This window comes from Stenella coeruleoalba, assembly GCF_951394435.1.
Source record: "Stenella coeruleoalba genome assembly, chromosome: 3".
NCBI classification, from domain to species: Eukaryota; Metazoa; Chordata; class Mammalia; order Artiodactyla; family Delphinidae; genus Stenella; species Stenella coeruleoalba.
This window is the reverse complement of record NC_137148.1, coordinates 169,891,820-169,910,060: the sequence shown is the minus strand read 5'-3', so window position 1 is coordinate 169,910,060 and position 18,241 is coordinate 169,891,820. Positions and strand designations below refer to the sequence as shown.

Genomic DNA, 18,241 nt, shown 5'->3' with positions numbered 1-18,241 from the left:
AGTGGACTAGACCAAAAGGGAAGTTTGTGTGGAGGCAGATAATCTGAGTATCCACTTATTTTGGGTCTTTAAGACAACCCTCAGATCCCTAGTGGTGAGTGGAGAGTTCTCAGGGGCTCCCACTGACCCATGGGTTAATGGATGTGTTTGTAGTTAAAAGGATCAAAAGAGATGATTTCTGATACTTACTAAGTCCGTAGGCTGTGTGCCAGGCAGTGTTTGCATTGGTCGTGTGTGTGTGTGTGTGTGTCTTGGGGTGTGTATCTAGCTGGTCTCTGTGTGTGTCTTGTTTTTTCTCAAGGTGTGTGTGGTGTTTGTGTGTGTGTGAGGGGCTGTGGGCGTCTCTGTGTGTCTGATATCTCCTCAACTCACTTAATCACTTCACAGCAATGCTATGAGGCTGGTATTAATTTCAGGCTCATTTCACAGATGAGGAAACTGAGTCCACAGCATGAAAGTAGCACAAAGTAGGTGCTTGGGTTTAGCAGAAACTAAATTTTGCTCAGTCAGCTCCATGAACACCCATCCTTGTCGTTCCAGGGAGCACTTCCTCTGGCATCCCAGTAGAGACTCTGGACACCAGTAAGTCTCCATAAATGTTTTGGTTCTCAAATTTTTTGGGTGACTCCGTGCAGAGCTGCCAGGGAAGGTGAGAGGAGAAGAGAGTGTCAGGTTTCTGGGGGCATGGAGATACCAGACACACAGAGACGCCCACAGCCCCTCACACACACACACACAAACACCACACACACCTTGAGACAAAACAAGACACACACAGAGACCGTCTAGATACACACCCCGACACACACACACACACACACACACACACACACACACACACACACACACACACACAAGACCAATGCAAACACACTCCAGGACAAACACAGATACACACAGGAGACACGCACAGAGCCTTGGCGGGGGGTGTCCAGGTTATGGGGGCTGTGGACACCCTCGATCCCTGCGGAAGCCCCTATTCCAACCTCCACCTCCGTCTCCACTCTGGGGTCCAGGGCCTCCCGCTAAGGCGGCAGTGGAGCAATAGAGGAACCGCAGGCAGAGAGAAAGGGACTCGGGCTGCAGGAAGCGCCAGGCAGGGACGGCTGCGGTGCAGCGTGTGGCTCTCTGGCGCCACCCGGTGGGCACAGGGGGCATAGCAGCCCCCGTGGCTCAACATCTCTGCGGGTCTGTGGGTCCCGAGGTATCCATCCGCGTCAGCTTTATCTCTCTCTGAGTCTGTGTGTCTCTATTTCTCTGTGTTTCAGTCTCTGTCTCTTCTCTGTGCGTTGCTGCCTCTTTTTCCTTCTGTGTCTGTGTCTCTACAGCTGTTTCTTTTGTATCTCTCCATCTCTTTGTCTCCCTCTCTCCCACCCTTCCCCCCACCTCTTCGTCTATAGCTGAGCTACCCCCCCCATTAGCGACATCCCCTGTGCCCTGTCCCCCCATGGCATCTTGGCACTTCCTGCCATTCATGACTCAGTCCAGGTGGAGAGTGATGACCAACTTCATCAGCTTTGTAGCCTGCCTGCTCCTACTTCCTATATTCTGGTCCTTGTGGAGGGGACCCCATGCCTGCAGGCTGCACGGGCTTCCCCTGCTGTTATCTTTGTCCAGACAACCTGGCCATGAGCTCACCTTCCACAGGGCTGGCGGCTGCGGGCTCCCCCGAGGCAGAAAGTGCTGGTTGCATGGGGGGGTGGGGGGCAGGGACAGTGAATATTTGGACCCCCAAGCAAGGAAGGGCCCAGGGAGAGACAGTGATGGACACCCTTGAACCCTGCTGAAACATGCCATGGCCTGTGGGCTAGTGGCCTGATCCCTGACCTGCCCAGGACTTTGGAGACTACTCTGACCCCAAGTCACCCCCATTCCTGCTTGCTGAGTTCCTCCAAGGTGCTGCACCTGTTCCTTCCTGGGGGCTCCTGCACATTCTGTTCCCTCTCCTGGAATGCCCTTCCAGTCACCTCCTTCAGGAAGCCAGGCGCACTCCACCTCCTGCTTGAAACCCTCCCTTGGGCTCCAAAGAGCAGCTCTGTCTCAGTCATGGTCACTGCTGTGTCCCTGGCACAGAACCCGACACACAGGAAATGCCTTTGGCTCTAAACAGATAAGCTCTCTCGAGCCCAGCTCTCCCATCTTGCCTTGCTGGGGGTGTGGGCCTTGGCCTAATGGGCTGCTTGTCACTCTGTGCCCTGTTTTCCCAAGGACAGGGGGTGAGGGGACTTTTTCTGGGCCACCTGTGAAACCTGCCCTGCTGGGTCTCATTTCAGCCGAGTCTGTAAATATTTGGTCCACCACGGCTGGCAGCATCCAAGCAGAGGAAGCTTCAGTGCGTTTTACGAGCCTCCCCACGGGGGGCCAATGTGAGGTTTCTGTGGCTGAGTATGTGGGGCGCCCGGCAGTTTCACGGCTGGTTGGCACGAGGTGGGTCTGACTGCAGGATTGGAAGCAGCTGCGAGGCACCATCAGTGGCTGCTGGCACTTAACCCCGCAGCGTGCAGCTTTGCAGAGGCCCAAACAGCGCCTCTTGTTTGAAAAACTGTTAATGCAACATTATAGATCACATCTGTGGTGGGAATGGGAGCCGATCCGACCCCTTCCCCAAGTCTGCAAGGAGGCGGAAGGCCCCAGTTTATACCTGGCTCTTCTAGGAGAATGAACTGCAACCACAATCATTGGCTAAGCACCCACTAGATGCTGGGTACTGTACAAAGCAATTTAAATTTTATTTATTTGCTGGCCATGTCTCGCAGCGTGTGGGGTCTTAGTTCCCTGACCAGGGATCGAACCCGTGCCCCCTGCAGTGAAGCACGGAGTCTTAACCACTGGACCACGAGGGAAGTCCCGCAAAGCACTTTAAATGCATCATCTCCTTGTGTCCTCAGAAATCCCCCTGCCCATTTTACAATGAGAAAACTCAGGTGTTCAAAGTAACTGGCTCAACGTCATCCAGGTGGCGAAGGGCTGAGCTGGGATTATTTATTCTCCAGCCTGGCTTGATCTCACATAAATCACCTGGCCCGCATGGGGGCCTCCCTGACAGGGCCGCGGTGAAGACCCCCTGGAAACCTCTTCTCAACAGTCAGCATCCCAGGAGTGACTGGAGGGAGGGCCTGAATCAGATCAGTAGATCAGAATTTGGGGCCTGGGAACCTGAATTTTAAACAAGGACCTCCTGGGGAATTCCCTGGTGGTCCAGTGGTTAGGACTCAGCACTTTCACTGCCAGGGCCCGGGTTCAATCCCTGGTCAGGGAACTAAGATCCTGTAAGCTGCGTGGCATGGCCAAAAATTTTTTTAAAAATTAAAAATAAACAAGCACCTCCCTCCACCCTCAAGTGACTCTTGCTAGAGGTGTTCCTTTGTCCTTCCTCAGGAACAGCAGCCTTACTACTGCACACGTCCCAGCTTTTGCAGCGCTCCCTCTCAATCTCAGCAGGGATCATCTGCCACCTGGTGTTTACTGAAGGCACTACAAGATTTGGTGTCCCGTCAGACATTCTAAACTAGGGGAATTTTCTGCCAGGCCCTGTAAGACCCAACAGGCCAGACGAGGAATAAAGTGTTCTGAAAACTTGAAGATACAGAATTTTTGTGTTCTTTCTCTCTTTCTCCTTCCCATAGATTCGATAAGCATTTACTATGTGTCTCCCACATTCCAGGTGTATTAACCAACCAGGTCTTGATTTTCTGGTTTTTTGATCCTATGAACCGTGTGACCGAAGTAGGGATGGTCTAACCTCTGGAGGATGGGGGCGGGGCAGCACTGGGAGAACTCAGTAGAGACCCCGTCCCTCAACCTGCAAACCAGTTAAAAAGCACCACATCCCCACGAACTGACAACTTTGTGGCTGTACTTTAAAAAACTCGAAAGTCTTTTTAGACTCTTGCATTTGAAATTATTTAACTAAGAGTTAACGCATGCAATTTGAGACTGGCAATCACCATGCAGGCTTGGGAATTCCTGCACAGTGAGAAAATTTAACCTAGGAACTGTTTTGAAATGTAATGAAATCTTTATGAATACAAAATTTAGCAGTTGACGAAGCTGACACATTTTTTGTAAATGTGGAGACATTTGATAAGGTATTCATTCTGATGTTGCAGTTTTCTCTTTGTATTTTTGGAGCCTATCGTTTCTTAGCTCTTCCTCCCCAGGCCTCAAAACATCTTACAGGTCTCCCAGAAAGCACGAGCACCCTAGGCCCTCTTCCTGCAGGCCTCCCAGGGCCTGCCAACACGTATTGAGCACTTACTGTATGCCAGGAGCAATTCTGAGCTTTTTTATGTATATCAGCTAATTTAATCTTTGCAAAGACCCTCTATGGTAAATACTATCATATTTCCAGTTAAGGAAGCCAAAGCAGGGAGGAACTATTAACTCCCCATGGGCAGATAGGTAGGTTGGATTCCAAGCCATCACCCGAGGCTACTCCAGTGGCTCTCACTCCTATGACACCGAACAGCCCCCACCTCAACCTTTAAAACATTTTTTAAAATTGTGGCAAAATACACGTAACACAAAAATTTGCCATCTTATACATGCACCCCTACATTCGTTCACAGCAGCACAATTCACAATAGCCAAGACATGGAAACTACCCAAATGCCCATTGACAGATGAATGGATAAAGAAGATGTGGTACATATATACACAAAGGAGTATTACTCAACCATAAAAAAGAATGAAATAATGCCATCTGCAGCAACAACACGGATGGACCTAGCGACTATCACACTAAGTGAAGTAAGTCAGAAAAAGAAAGACAAATATATGATATCGCTTATATGTGGAATCTAAAATATGCCACACCTGAACCTATCTGCGAAACAGAAACAGACTCACAGACAGAGAGAACAGACTTGTGGTTGCCAAGGGGAGGAGGGGTGGGCTGGGAGTTGGGGTTAGCAGATGGAAACTATTATATATAGGATGGATAAACATCAAGGTCCTACTGTATAGTACAGGGACTATACTCAATATCCTGTGGCAAACCATAATGGAAAAGACTATGAAAAGGAATATACATAACTGAATCACTTTGCTGTACAGCAGAAATTAACACAGTATTGTAAGTCAACTATACTTCAACAACATTTTTTAGAAAATTTATCATCTTAACCATTTTTAAGTGCACAACTCAGTGGCATTAAGCACATTCACATTGTTGTGCAACCATCCCCACCATCATCTCCAGAACTTTCTCATCTCCCCAAACTGAAACTCTGTCCCCATTGAACACTGACTCCCCATCCCCTCCCCCAGCCCCCACTATCTACCTGCTGTCTCTATGGATGGGACTCCTCTAGGGACCTCCTATGAATGGAATCAGTATTTGTCCTTGTTTCTGGCTTCTCTCACTGAGCACCATGTCAAGGTTCATCCCTGTTGTAGCAGGTGTCAGAACCTCCTTCCTTTTGAAGGCTAATATTCCACTGTGTGGTTGGACCACAATTTGTTTATCCATACTACTACACACCCATTAGGATGGCTATTATATAAGAAAACAAACACACCCAGAAGACAAGTGTTGGTGAAGATGTAGAGACACTTGGAACCCTCGTGCAGGGCTGGTGGGAATGTAAGATGGGGCAGCCGCTGTGGGAAACAGCCTGGTGGTTCCTCAAAAGTTAAACATAGAATTACCATATAAGCCAGGAATTTCACTCCCAGGTATACACCCAGGAGGATAGAAAAGAGCTGTGCAAAGACCTACAGGCAAACTTGTCTTTATAGCAGCATGATTCGTAGGAGCCAAAAGGTGGAAACCACCCAAGTGTCCATTAGCAGATACTTTTTATAACAAATCTTTCCTTCCACCTCCCTTTTCTCTCCTGAAATAAAAATCTGAATATAACCTAATGACAGTTTAAAAAAAACAAAACAACCAGCAACCCAACCATATGACGCTCTATCAGATACAAGCAGAAGAAATAAAAAGAAAATAATGTCTGATAAGTGCTGTCTAATTTAGCCTGTCAACGCTGGGGCACAAGCCCCGGTTATATCATGTACAAGATGAAGTGCTCAGACGCATGGGTCTATTCAGACGTTTAATCTCAGACAGAAGCAGCAGGGGAGGTGTTTAGACCCCGCAGGTCTGTTCACAGAAACGGTGAACAACTCTTGGTAAGGTTCTGGACTAAATGACAAGCCGTTTTCCCTCAATTTATCCAGAAGTTGCACTCCTGAAAAATCTGTATGTATGAAAACTGTAAACTGTGTCCCCCTCCAAATTCACATGTTGAGGTCCTGGCCCCCAGGACCTTGGGATGTGACTGTATTTGAAGACAAGGCCGGTACAGAGGTAATCAAGTTCAAATGAGGTCAGTAGGGTGGGCCCTAAATCCAGTCTGAAATTCAGACGCAGACACACACACAGGGAGAAGGCTGGGTGAAGGAGGTAGAGACGGGGTGATGGATGTACAAGTCAAGGGATGCCAAAGGCTGCCAGCTGCCACCAGAGTTTGGGAGAGGACCTAGAACAGATCCCCCTCCCTACCCTCCGCCCCCACCCCCGCCCCCCAGCCTCAGAAGGAACTAGCCCTGCTGACACCTGATCAAGCACTCCTGCCTCTGGAACTGGGAGAGGATAAATTTCCCTTGTTTATATCACCCAGTCTGTCGTGCCGAGTACGGCAGCCGTGGCCAATCAATGTTGTCCTATGTATCCATGTAAAACAGAGACTCGTGTTAGGCCCAGCTAATGAGGAAAGGACTTGTCTCTCCCCACAGGCTGTCCGGGGGGACTGGCCCACACCCTCCACGCTTCCCGGGGTCCCCTCGAGCCAGCTGGGCGGCAGTGCCCTGGTCAAGCCCTGGCTCTGCACTTCAGGACTTGCTCCTATCTTGTGACAAGATCTGACAACCGGTCTCACCCTCAACCCCAAGTCGAATCTGGCTTCTCTTGGCCAACTTGGGACACCCGGACCCCAATTTCTAGACTAGCTTGCGGGGTGGGAAGATGAAGCTCTCCATGCAGGAGAAAACATGCCACACTGGCCCCGACTGCACCATGGAGACGTCGTCCTGTCAACCTGTCATTGGAAAATGACTCTAAAAGCCCCTGCGGTGAAGGAAGCGCATGAGGTGTTTATTTGGGCAATTCAAGCAGACAGGACTCGAGGGCCGGCTTCCTCGGCAAGCTGGGCAGGGTTTTCAGATTGCTCTTTTCAAACTAAACACCCCAGCAGGAACACAGGGAACTCCAGGAGAATTGGCAATTGTTCCGGGGCCTGTGGGGTGGCTGTCCTAGTTACGGAGGGGAGGGAGGGAATCAGGTTGCCAGCAGGCGGCACATGGGTTAACTCTTCACACGCCAATCCAGACCACGCGGGTCCAGGGCTGAGATTCGCGGGAAACCAGCGTCCCTCTTGACCCCAGGCCCTGCGCAGGTCCTAGATCAGTCTTGTGGCCACCAGGCCACCTCATTCATGGCTTCTGCCCCAACAAGCCTGCAGTCACCCATTCCGTGTCCCGACATCAGCTCTGCGTGGGCAGCCACGATCCTTCCAGAGGAACAGAGATGGCCCCTCTGGCCACACAGGGGTCTTTAATGAAGAAGATTGCTGCTGCTTATAATCACAAATGAGATTTCACCTATGAATTTGCATTTCCAGAAAAACGGGCGGATGGGATATAGCTGGGCTCACACCAGGCAGGGTCTGCCCCATCCCCAGCCCTCAGCCAGGCCCCCAGAACGCACACCACCACTGGATGGACACCCCCAGGCACCCCAGCAGAAGAGCTGAAGTGCTGGTCCCAGGGCCCCCCGATGCGCACACACACCTCCCCTCAGGGAAGAATTCCTAATTCCCATCCCAGCTCTGCCACCTACAAGCTCTCGGACAAATGATCTGACCCCGCAGCTATTTCCTCACCTGTAAGATGGGGAGGTGCACAGCCCCACTTCATTGAGAGCTGTGAGAATTCAGGAACACGAGCCGGCCTCTGCTACCCAAACAAAAGCGGTGCCGCCGAGGGCTGACACTGCTCTCTGCTCTGTCATCACTGAGACACACACACAGCTGCGAACCATAAACTTTTATTAACGGAAAATGGAATGCCTCGTTAACAGAAACCCTGTCTTACAAATGGCAGAACAAGAACACATTTATTTTTAAAAAAAGAAAAAATAAGTGGATTCACATTGTATTAAGCTACAACACGGTGGCAGGATTTGCTTCTGTTTCTTAAAAGATTCCACAAGTTCAAGGTAACTCTGGCTAATAGACTTGACAGTACGTCTGCCTGCCTACCAGGACACGCGGGGTGGGTGGGCTCTAGTAGCGGCGGGTGAAGTGGGGGTATGGGTGGGGGGCGGGGTGCGGACCTCTGCTGCCCCGGTCCTGGCCGGCCACTCCTCCACCCTCGAGGCCTCCGGAGGGCACCACGTGAGCCTGGGCATGCCCGCCGTGTGCAAAGCCGCCTCGCCTAGGAACAAAGGCACACGTTTGGCCCCGGAAGCACCTGTGTTCTCACTGTGTCACGTTGCAGCATAGGGCTCTGTGGCCTTTAGAGCCCCTTGGCTTTTTCCAGGTGAGGAAAATCATAACCACGGGTCGCATTCCGGGGAAGAGCGTTAGCTGCATAAGTTGCCAAGAGCTGCTTTGGGGGTTTGTTCTCAAAGCATTCGACCCCGAAAGTGGATCAAGCATGCAGAAAGGGAGAGGAAGTGAGAAGTGGGAACAAATCAATTTTATCCGCGGACAGTACTTCTTACCCCGATATTCCACCCCGACTTGCCACATGCCCTGGCCCCGAGGGCCCAGACAGGCCCCTCTCACCACCTGGAAGAGAAGAAAGAGTCTGCACTTGGAAGCCCTGGAAAAGCTGGCCCTCTGGAGCATGCTGGGACTGTGGCTGTCCCTCCCCTGGAGGCCCTCCCGACCCGCAGGCAGGGGTGAACCCATACCTTGCCACCGCAAGTGCTCCCGGCCCGCCGTGCCCGCATCCACTGTGCCCGGCCAGGCGCGCTCCTGATGCTCCTCCAGCCTCTGGCTGTGCTCCGCCCAGTCACGGCCACCCCTTTGCCAAAACGAAAGGCAGATACACAATGGTCCCACTGTGCCTCTAACGTGAGGCTGTGACATGGGGGCTCTGGGGGCTCGTGCCCCACTGTCAAGGGTTTCTGAGAGAAGTGGGCAAAGAATGGCAACAGACACTTCCCCAAAGATACACACTTGGCCAGTAAGCACACAAGTAGGTGTTCAGCACAGCTACCATCACAACCACCTCACCCTCATTAGGACGGCTATTATCTAAAAGACAAGGACGAGTGTTGGTGAAGGTGTGCAGAAACAGGGATTCTCACACTGGGCTGGTGGGAATGTAAAATGGTGCAGCCTCGTTGGAGAACAGTGTAGTGGTTCCTTAAAAGCTTAAACACAGAGCGACCGTATGACCCAGAGATTCCACTCCGAGGTGTCTAACCAAGAGACCGGTAAACATGCGTTAACACGAAAACTCATAGACCAGTATTCTTAGCAGCATGATTCCGTAACAGCCCCGAAGTGGAAACCACCAAAGTGTCCATCAACTAATGAATGGATAAACAAAATGTGGTCCATCCACATACTGGAATATTAATCAGCCTTGAAAAGGGATGAAGCACTGACACTCGCTACAACAAGGATGCACCTTGAGAACACGATGCTCAGTGAGCGAAGCCAGACATAAAAGGCAACACAACACACTGTGTGATTCCAACTCATGTGAAACATCCACAACAGGCAAATCCACAGGGAAAGAAGTGGGTTAGTGGCTGCCAGGGGGATGGGGAGTGGCTGCTAACGGGGGTTTCTTTCGGGGGTGATAGAAATGCCCTGAAATGGATTGTGGTGATGGATGCACAACTCTATGAATTAACTGAAAGCCATCAAATTGCACACTTTAAATGAGTGAACTGCACAGCATGTGAATTATATCTCAAAAAGCTATTTAAAAACGGTTTCAGACAGAAACCCCGGGAGATGAAAATCCAAACACGGTACCCACGTGCAGGTGCCAACAGCCCCTGGAGGCCTACAGGAAAGCCTCCCGGCCCCAGGCTGGGTGTGGAAGGACGAGGGCACTGCCCGCCGGTGACCACCACTCCGAGGCCCAGGACCAGGAAGCCAGCAGACCCCCCACACCTGTCTGCAAGGGTGAGTGCACCTCAGTGCGTGCAACGCCTATGGACTCAGGTGACAGCCCCCCAGTCACACGGTGACGCTGCACAGTGCAGCCTGTTGTCAGTGCAGGAGCTCGCCCATTTAAACTTAACGCAAATAGCACTAAATGACATGAAAGGACCCAGTGCTAAGTAGGTCGCTCAGGAAAGAACACTCTCATCTATCACACTGGCACTCCAGTCTTTGATCAACACCCGAAAACCCACCTAGAGGTGCAGCAGAAACTTGTGGTAGCCGTGACACCGGCCTTACAAACACCTAAAGACAACTTCAGGGGTGGGGTGGGGTAAAGCTTCTCTACTACTGATGGGGACAAGCCTTAGACGGCTTCAGGGCTGCCGCCTTCAGCAGGCAGAGCCCACACAGGGCCAGGAGGAGCTGTTCCAGGCGACCTGGCACATACACACACCCAGTTCACTTTCAGAGAAGCCAACCTGTCACCCGGTGAGGACAGTGATGCCCAGCCCCTCTGTGGCCTGCCCGCTAACCTGGGGGGAGGAGGCAGCCCCCGGCCCTCGCTCATTCTCTTGTCGGAGCCGTAGCCACCCCAGCCGTCTCGGGAGTCGCGGCCATGGCGCTCTGGTGGTCCTCCGTGGCCGTGGCGGTCGTCTGAGTAGTGCTGGAAGGCACAAGAGGGACAGGGCGACTCCAGTCACATGGCTCCCAGACAAGCTCGCGGCAGGCCTACCTTCTGGGTCTCGGAAACCTGCAGACCCTGCCTCAGCGCGCTGGGGTGTGGCTCAGCACCCCAGCCACCCACAAGGACCTGCCCAGGCCCCTTCGGGCACTTCCTGACCCCCTCCTTGAGAACCCCAAGCGCCGCTAAAGCTCCATCACTGGTGCCACACGAAGGGCCAGCAGCGGGCCCTCCCACCCATGAGCGTGGAGAGCCCCATGCTTCGGGGTCCACTGAGAAGAGTCACTCAGACCCGCCTTCCCTGAAGAGTCAGGGCACCTGCTCCTTGCTGGAGACAGGAGGGCCCTCCCCACACCCCTAGGGCAGGCCAGCGCCCTCAGAGCCCTCTCTGCTCATACTACTGTGGAGGCCTGGAGGCAAGTACTGAAGGCAGGAACGGCTTAGTACCCCTGGCCAACCAAGTCAGTGCTCAGGAAGCCAGCACACCTGGGGAGCAAGAGAGAATATAGCACTCTCTCAAAACCCACACCCCTGTTTTAAAAAGCCATGATTCTGATGCCGTCCCCCACCTTTCTCGTGGAGGCCTCCTCTGTTCTCTGAGCTGACACCCTAGGCACCTCTCACAGGGAACCTGCAGACTATCAGACACGGGGACCCATCCCAGTACCCGACACAGAGGAATGCCCCAAAACATGACCTAAATGACCCCCTAACAGGCCACTAAGCCCCCGCTGGGGCATCCCACAGTGCCTAGACTCAAGGCACTCCAAACATGTAGGCAACCAAGTATCTCTTCAATTAGTTTCTACTGAATAAAACGAAAAACAAGCCCTACCTGTGTTAAAAAACAGACTCCAGATTCGAGACTTCCCTAGTGGCGCAGTGGTTAAGAATCTGCCTGCTAATGCATGGGACATGGGTTCGAGCCCTGGTCCGGGAAGATCCCACATGCTGTGAAGCAACTAAGCCTGTGTGCCACAACTACTGAGCCTGCGTTCTAGAGCCTGTGAGCCACAGCTACTGAGCCCACGCACCATAACTACTGAAGCCCGCATGCCTAGAGCCCATGCTCCACAACAAGAGAAGCCACCGCAATGAGAAGCCCGCGCACCGCAATAAAGAGTAGCCCCCGCTACTTCACAGCAATGAAGACCCAATGCAGACTAAAAATAAAATAAAATAAATAAATAAATAAAATACAAAACACAGACTCACTAACCAATCATTTCTGTGCACATCTACTCACCGGCCAGAACTGACATCTCCACGCCCCACCCACCCCACAGAAGCAGGCACGCCGCCCCGGCCTGCTATCTGGCTTTTACTCACCTGCCCATCTCGCTCTCCCATCACTGACCTTGAACCTTCCCTCCTGCAAAAAAGAAATGTCTCATTCCAAAGGCACCTGATGGCTCTACACAACACTGCTGCAGACCACACAGAAGAGTTCCACAATTAGAGTACTTATCCCCTTTTACCACATGAGAACTGTAATTTACTGGCCTGAAAAAAAACTGCCTCACAGCTTTCTCTGGGGGTAGGAGTGAAGTGGGATCCTAAGAAGGTGGGAACGAAGGTTTTACTGAACTAAAATCCCTTAGAGGGGTCTCAGAAGTAGAGACCCACACCATGAAGCTAATGCCTATAATTTTATCTGTGGCCTGATGACAAATCAGGTAATAAGCTTCGGCAGGTCCCTAACCTCTAGTCTGACCCAACACACATGACTTACGCCACATCTGAAACCAATTCCAGCCATAATTAATTAAACGAGCTGCTTCTCAGCCTGTCTTCCCCGCCCCCCCCACTCTTCCTTCCCAGAGCTAATGAGCAGGGAAATGGCTCAAGGATATGCAGCTCAGGGGAGCATGATGAGAAACCTAAAGAGAGAATTCTTAAACTGGAAAAATCGAGGGCTGCTTTTCTAAAAAACGAGATATAGTCTTCATTAAAAAGGCACTGGCAAAAGAAAAATAACCCACCCAGACCCTCGAAACACAAAGTAGGCCTAACAGGACCTCTGCCACATTCCGCAGTCAGCTCTCTTCACGTGGGCTGGCACAACCCCATGCCAGTCAGTGACCCCCGCAGATTGCTCAGGCGGGTCATGGCCTTTCTCTAAACTGCTTTCTCATCTGTGTGAACAAGGAGGCCGGGCCACACGCTCCTCAAAGCCCGGTGCTCCAGAGCAGCTTGTGCCAGTGGGAGGGACAGGGAGGAAGTGTGGCCGTGGAGACCCCACAGGGAGCTGTGAAACCCAGAGCCCGGGGCCACCCCCAAGAGAGCTGAGCATGGGGGAAGCCAAGGTTCAGGTCCTGCCCAGGGCCCATCTGTTCTAAGAGGACAGTGCATGAAACGTGCTCCAAAGTGCCTTCCCCCTAGACAAAGCCAGGATGCCGTACATGACCACCGATCCCAACGTCCTGCTCAAGGTCTGTTTCTAAATCCCACGTGTGACGGTCAGAGGCACCCACTAGGAACCTCACGAGTGCACCAGACATTAAGAGAACAGACGGAGACCGATTCCTGCTGCAGGAGTGGGGTGGGGCACTGACCTGTCAGCCACGTGCTCCTGGTACTGGCCCCGGTCACGGTGGTCAAAGTCGTGGAAACGGTGATCGGGCCGAGGGAAGTCTGGGCGATATCTGTCCTCCATGGCCATGCGCTTTCCCTCTGGCCAATAGGCGTCATCTCGCCTGTTTTTTTATTTTAAAAAGAATGCAAATTTCATTTATGAAAGAGAATGAGGATAAAAAGAAAGAGGGCAGAAGTGGGGAGGGGAGCTCTCTCTCCAGACCCAGTATCATTTAAAATGTCCCGCAGGGCTAAAATCTAAACATTCAATCATTATCGCTTTGATTTGATAAATTAAAATCCCCCAAACTGCCAAAAGGCATACTGGCATTCTCATCTGACAATCCTGAAAAAAGAACCGCTGTGAGCTAATTGTGTCACAAGGCTGTTAATACCTTGATCCCCACATGAGCTCAGATGCAAGTGCAATGAAATCTTTGATTCTCCTGGAATGAGGTTCCGAGTCACCACGTTCTCACCTCCTCGTCTGCTATGCTAACCTGAACCTCCCTCTGAGCTTTTGCAGAAGCAAAGGGAATTAGATCGGGTGATGGCAAACTATATACAACTCGGGATGGTATCCAATTATCTTCTTCCTGATTTTTACCAGAAAATTAGGCTCACAGGTGGTGGGGTGATGGGTGACCATCAATTAAGCCGCTCAGAGAAGCTGGAGAGCAATAAACCTACTTTCTGAGTGGGAAGGCAATCTCCTTCTCCACAGCACCCAGCCTCTCCCTCTAGGAGGACACACGAGCCTGACGGAGACGGCAGTGAATGCGGCATAACGCATGCTTGGTTGTCTCCTACCCACTAGACAGTGGTCATGCTCCACCAGGAGCCACAGTGCAAATAGCAGGACAGCCTAGGCGAAAGCATCAAACCCTTCAGCAAGTGGCAACAATCAAGATTCTCTGAAGAATAACTCGGGTGGGGAAAAAACGCTGCATTGGCCACAGAGCTGGCAGCAAGGAGCCTTGCCCAAGCGTCCAGAGGCCCAGTTTCTGTCTGAAACACCTCCGACTCCCTACACTAAGGTGGACAGGAGCGGGGTGGCTCTTTCAACGTCAGGAGCAGCGCCCCGTCGCCCTGCTCCGGGCCGGGGGCCTTACCGCCCAACGTCGTAGGGCCTCCTGAGCACCGACCGCCGCTCCTGCTCGTAGCGCAACTGCTCCTGCTGGTGCCGCAGCTCCTCGCGCTCCCGCTGGATGCGCTCCTGCTCCTTCCGGCGCTCCCGCTCCACGCGCTCGCGCTCCCGTTCCAGCCGCTCCCGTTCCAGCCGCTCCCGCTCCAACCGCTGCCGCTGGCGCTCGAGCTGCAGGCGCTCCCGCTGCAGCCGAGCCTTCTCCTTCCCCTCGTGGAGGGCGTCGAGGCGCTGCTCCCTCTCACGCTGCTCACGCTCTCTGGGGGAACACAGGAAGGCCGCCCTGACTTCCCGACGTGGTGGCGCCCGGCCATCGAGACGTCGTCCTCCGAAGGAGTCTGGAACCTTCCAGCTCCCGGATGGGAACTGGCTCGCCCCGGGCCTGGCTGCCCCCTGCCAGCTACTAGGCGGCAGGCACTAACCAGCTCCCTAAGCTGCTCGATCGGCCAGAAACCCCAATCTCCACACTTTCCCTTTCTCCAAACAGCAAAGCTGTGGTCAGCTGGGAGGGAGGGGGTGATGACGAGCAGACACAGAGCCTCAGGTCCAGACCAGGAGGACCTGGCTCAAAGAGCACCAAAACAAAGCCATAGCTAAATAAAGGTCAGGAAAGTAAGAAAAGCAAAGGATAATTGCCACTCTGAAGCTGCTGGGCACGGAGAAAACCCTGGAGATACGGATGACAGTAGCTTTCCCTGAAGAGGGACAATCAACACTGTCTTTTTGTCACCCCTCCCCTCTACAAGGCTGTATTTTTTTTTTTTTTTTTTTTTGCGGTACGCGGGCCTCTCACTGTTGTGGCCTCTCCCGTTGCGGAGCACAGGCTCCGGACGCGCAGGCTCAGCGGCCATGGCTCACGGGCCCAGCCGCTCCACGGCATGTGGGATCTTCCCGGACTGGGGCACGAACCCGCGTCCCCTGCATCAGCAGGCGAACTCTCAACCACTGCGCCACCAGGGAAGCCCAAGGCTGTATTTTTAATAAGCACGTCATTTTGAAGGGACCTAAGAGGAGGTGGGGAAAGGAGAAGGCCAGTCACCAGCGAAGGGGACGGTGGTCTCATTTATCAGCCACCACACACCAGGAGCTGAGCGGGGACTGGGGAAACCCGTTCTGCTCTCTTCACACCTTCCCACGGTGCCTGGGAAAGGTCCAAACCAAGGGCAAGCCAGCTGGAAGCAAAACATCTCCAAATGATCAAGAAATTTTTACTTGCTAAACCCCATATGCAGAGGCTGAAATCACAGTTTTGGAAAAGCAAACTGGAGAAGTTTCTACATGATCTGCCTTAGCTCAAGAAAGTTTCCCAAACACTGCAGTATCACAACTTCACTGGGTGACGTTTAAGGGAAAATGACGAGGGAGCTCTAGACAACCTGGTGTGAAATGGCAGAAAGCGAAAATGGAAATGACAAGCCTGCTTCAACAAACCATCTCCTCAGCAAAGGAGCACAGAATCGCTGTGGGACCGCTGCTGCCTGAAAACGCCACGAAACGCAGACGTCTCAGGAGCAAAGATGTGAATCACAGCTCTAACAGGCCAGCCTGTTCCTGGGCTGCCATGTTGATCTAATTCACGTGGAAGGGTTTGGCGGCAAAAACTGAGGCCTCAACCCTGGAGACCCTTCTACCAAAGCCACAGGCAGCGTGGGTCCGCTTGCTACCTGGTCCAGGGTGCAACTTCAGCCAGAGGAGATGCTGCTGAGCAGAAACGGGCTCTGATGAAATGTCACGGGACTACCATGGGCCAGTGTGAACGCCCCCGCCTTTCGCTCTCAGAGGAAACACACTAGGAGGCCAGTGAGCCACAGCCACACAGGCGACTCGCTTAGGAGGAAGAGCAACCCTCCCAAGAGGAGACCACGGACCCGCCGGCCTCGCTCGGCCCCCACTCACCGCCGCCTCTCTGTCTCTCGGATTTCCCGTTCCCGCTGCCTCTGGCGCTCTCGTTCCCTTTGCTCTTTGATTTTGTCAAAGGACAAGATGTCTCTCTTCTCTTTGCTTTCCGATTTGCGATCCTGACTCTTTGAGCTCTGTTTACCAAAATTGGTTTATTAATGTTAGGAAAATGCTGACAACAGATGCACGACGCAAGTGGAGTATGCACATCTGGACTAGACTAAGATCCTTCAATCCCACGTAGTTTACAGGGAGGCCCCAGCACAGGCCGCCTCACACCGCCATCTGAGTTACGCTGCTAGAGTCTTGCTTTCAAAGGGCATTAATGGCAGAGAAAAGGTGGGGTGAAACCTCAGCAGTTTTTCTGCAGCAGCAGAGCCAAGCGCTCTGCATTATCTAAAGCAAAACGAGGCTCCCCAGAGGCACAGGCCATGTGCACTCGATGCCCGCAGCGACCCCTTCGTTCACTGGGGAAGCTGTCGAAGCAGCTGTCTAGACAGACAGTTGGAGGAGGGGCTGCGTTTTTCACTTCTCAGCTATTGGCTCAGGCCTCAGGCATGTGGCCTCAAAAAAGAACCAACCAAAAGCACTTGAATGTAAAACAGCACTGCCAGTAAGGCAGAAAGTACCAGTGGGCAACTTCTATGCTCTTACATTTCTGGGAGAAGACAGGAAACAATGACAGCCAATACCCATTTCTGAGGCTCTCAAAGGCTGGGACTCCCAAACTGCCCACAAGCAGACTCTCCCAGAAGTTTTTACGTAGCTCAGAACCCAGGGCCTCCTGCAGACCCGCCACCTCAGAATCTCCAGGGAAGGGGGGCCTGGGAGACACTATTCAAAAGCTCCTCAGCTTATTTTCTTAATTCGCTCACTAAGGGGCAAAAACGTCAATGAAAGACAAAGCAATCCAAAAGAAAGACAGGCAAAGGAGGGGGACACAGAGGACACCCTCATTACAGGGACAGATCTGCAACCCAAAACATCGCCATTACCCTCAAGATGGGCAGAGTTGAGAGTCTGATCACACACACTGCAGACTGGAGTGAGGAAGGGCAGATGCCCTATGTTCCGAGGTACGGATGTGATCTTCTGGGGAGGCCAGCATGGCAGTGGAGGTGCCGAATCCGACTCCAAGTTCAAGCCTGGCCTCGGCCACTTCCTAGCAGCCCAGCACACGCTACACACTCAGTGAACCTAAGTATCCTCTATAACCTTTCTGAAGGGCACTCTGATAGTATCTATCACAATGAACAACATCCTGGCGGCTTTGGACCAACACTGCCAACAGGCGTGCACGCAAATGTTGCACTACAGCCATTTTCAATAGGGGATGTGGAAACAACCAAACGTCCGTCACCAGGGGACTGGTTAAAAATGATCAAGGTGCATCCGTAAGCTGAAATGATACGAGCTTTACAAGGAAAAGGACACACACCACCACCTGGATGGATTTCAGGGACATCACGCTGAGGGAAAAGGCCAATCTCAAGGTCACGGTTGCACGATTCCATTTATACACTTGCTCACAACGACAACATGCTGGTAATGTGAGACAGGTTAGAGGTTTCCCGGCGCTGGGGATGGGCTGGTGGGGTGGGTGTGACAATAAAGGGATACCAAGGAGGAGATCTTTGTGCTGATGGACTAGTTCTGCATCTGGACTGTGGTGATGGGACACAAATCTACACGGGTGACAAAATGTCCTAGCACTGTTCACACCCTCTATGCCACCCTCCTGGCTCTGTGACTGTGCTACACGGTTACACGAGATGGAGCCACTGGATGAAACCAGGTGATGGGTTCCTGGGC

The 18,241-nt window shown here is 52.5% G+C and overlaps 1 protein-coding gene across 2 annotated transcripts in view; it reads right to left on the bottom strand.

Moving 5' to 3' along the window:
- Positions 1-7,530: 7,530 nt before the first annotated feature.
- The window catches only part of SAFB2 (scaffold attachment factor B2), a 33,910-nt gene continuing 23,199 nt past the window's right edge, over positions 7,531-18,241 (bottom strand). The window contains exons 14-21 of one of the 2 annotated variants that reach the window (XM_079917507.1): positions 16,427-16,563; positions 14,499-14,789; positions 13,368-13,508; positions 12,142-12,184; positions 10,664-10,794; positions 8,918-9,030; positions 8,726-8,792; positions 7,532-8,436 (exon numbers count right to left, since the gene is read on the bottom strand). In XM_079917507.1, the coding sequence (XP_079773633.1) occupies positions 8,286-8,436; positions 8,726-8,792; positions 8,918-9,030; positions 10,664-10,794; positions 12,142-12,184; positions 13,368-13,508; positions 14,499-14,789; positions 16,427-16,563 (1,074 nt within the window). In that variant the 3' untranslated portion in view covers positions 7,532-8,285. Of the gene's footprint in view, positions 8,437-8,725; positions 8,793-8,917; positions 9,031-10,663; positions 10,795-12,141; positions 12,185-13,367; positions 13,509-14,498; positions 14,790-16,426; positions 16,564-18,241 lie in introns of both variants that reach the window. The other variant, XM_079917508.1, reaches the window with a different exon arrangement.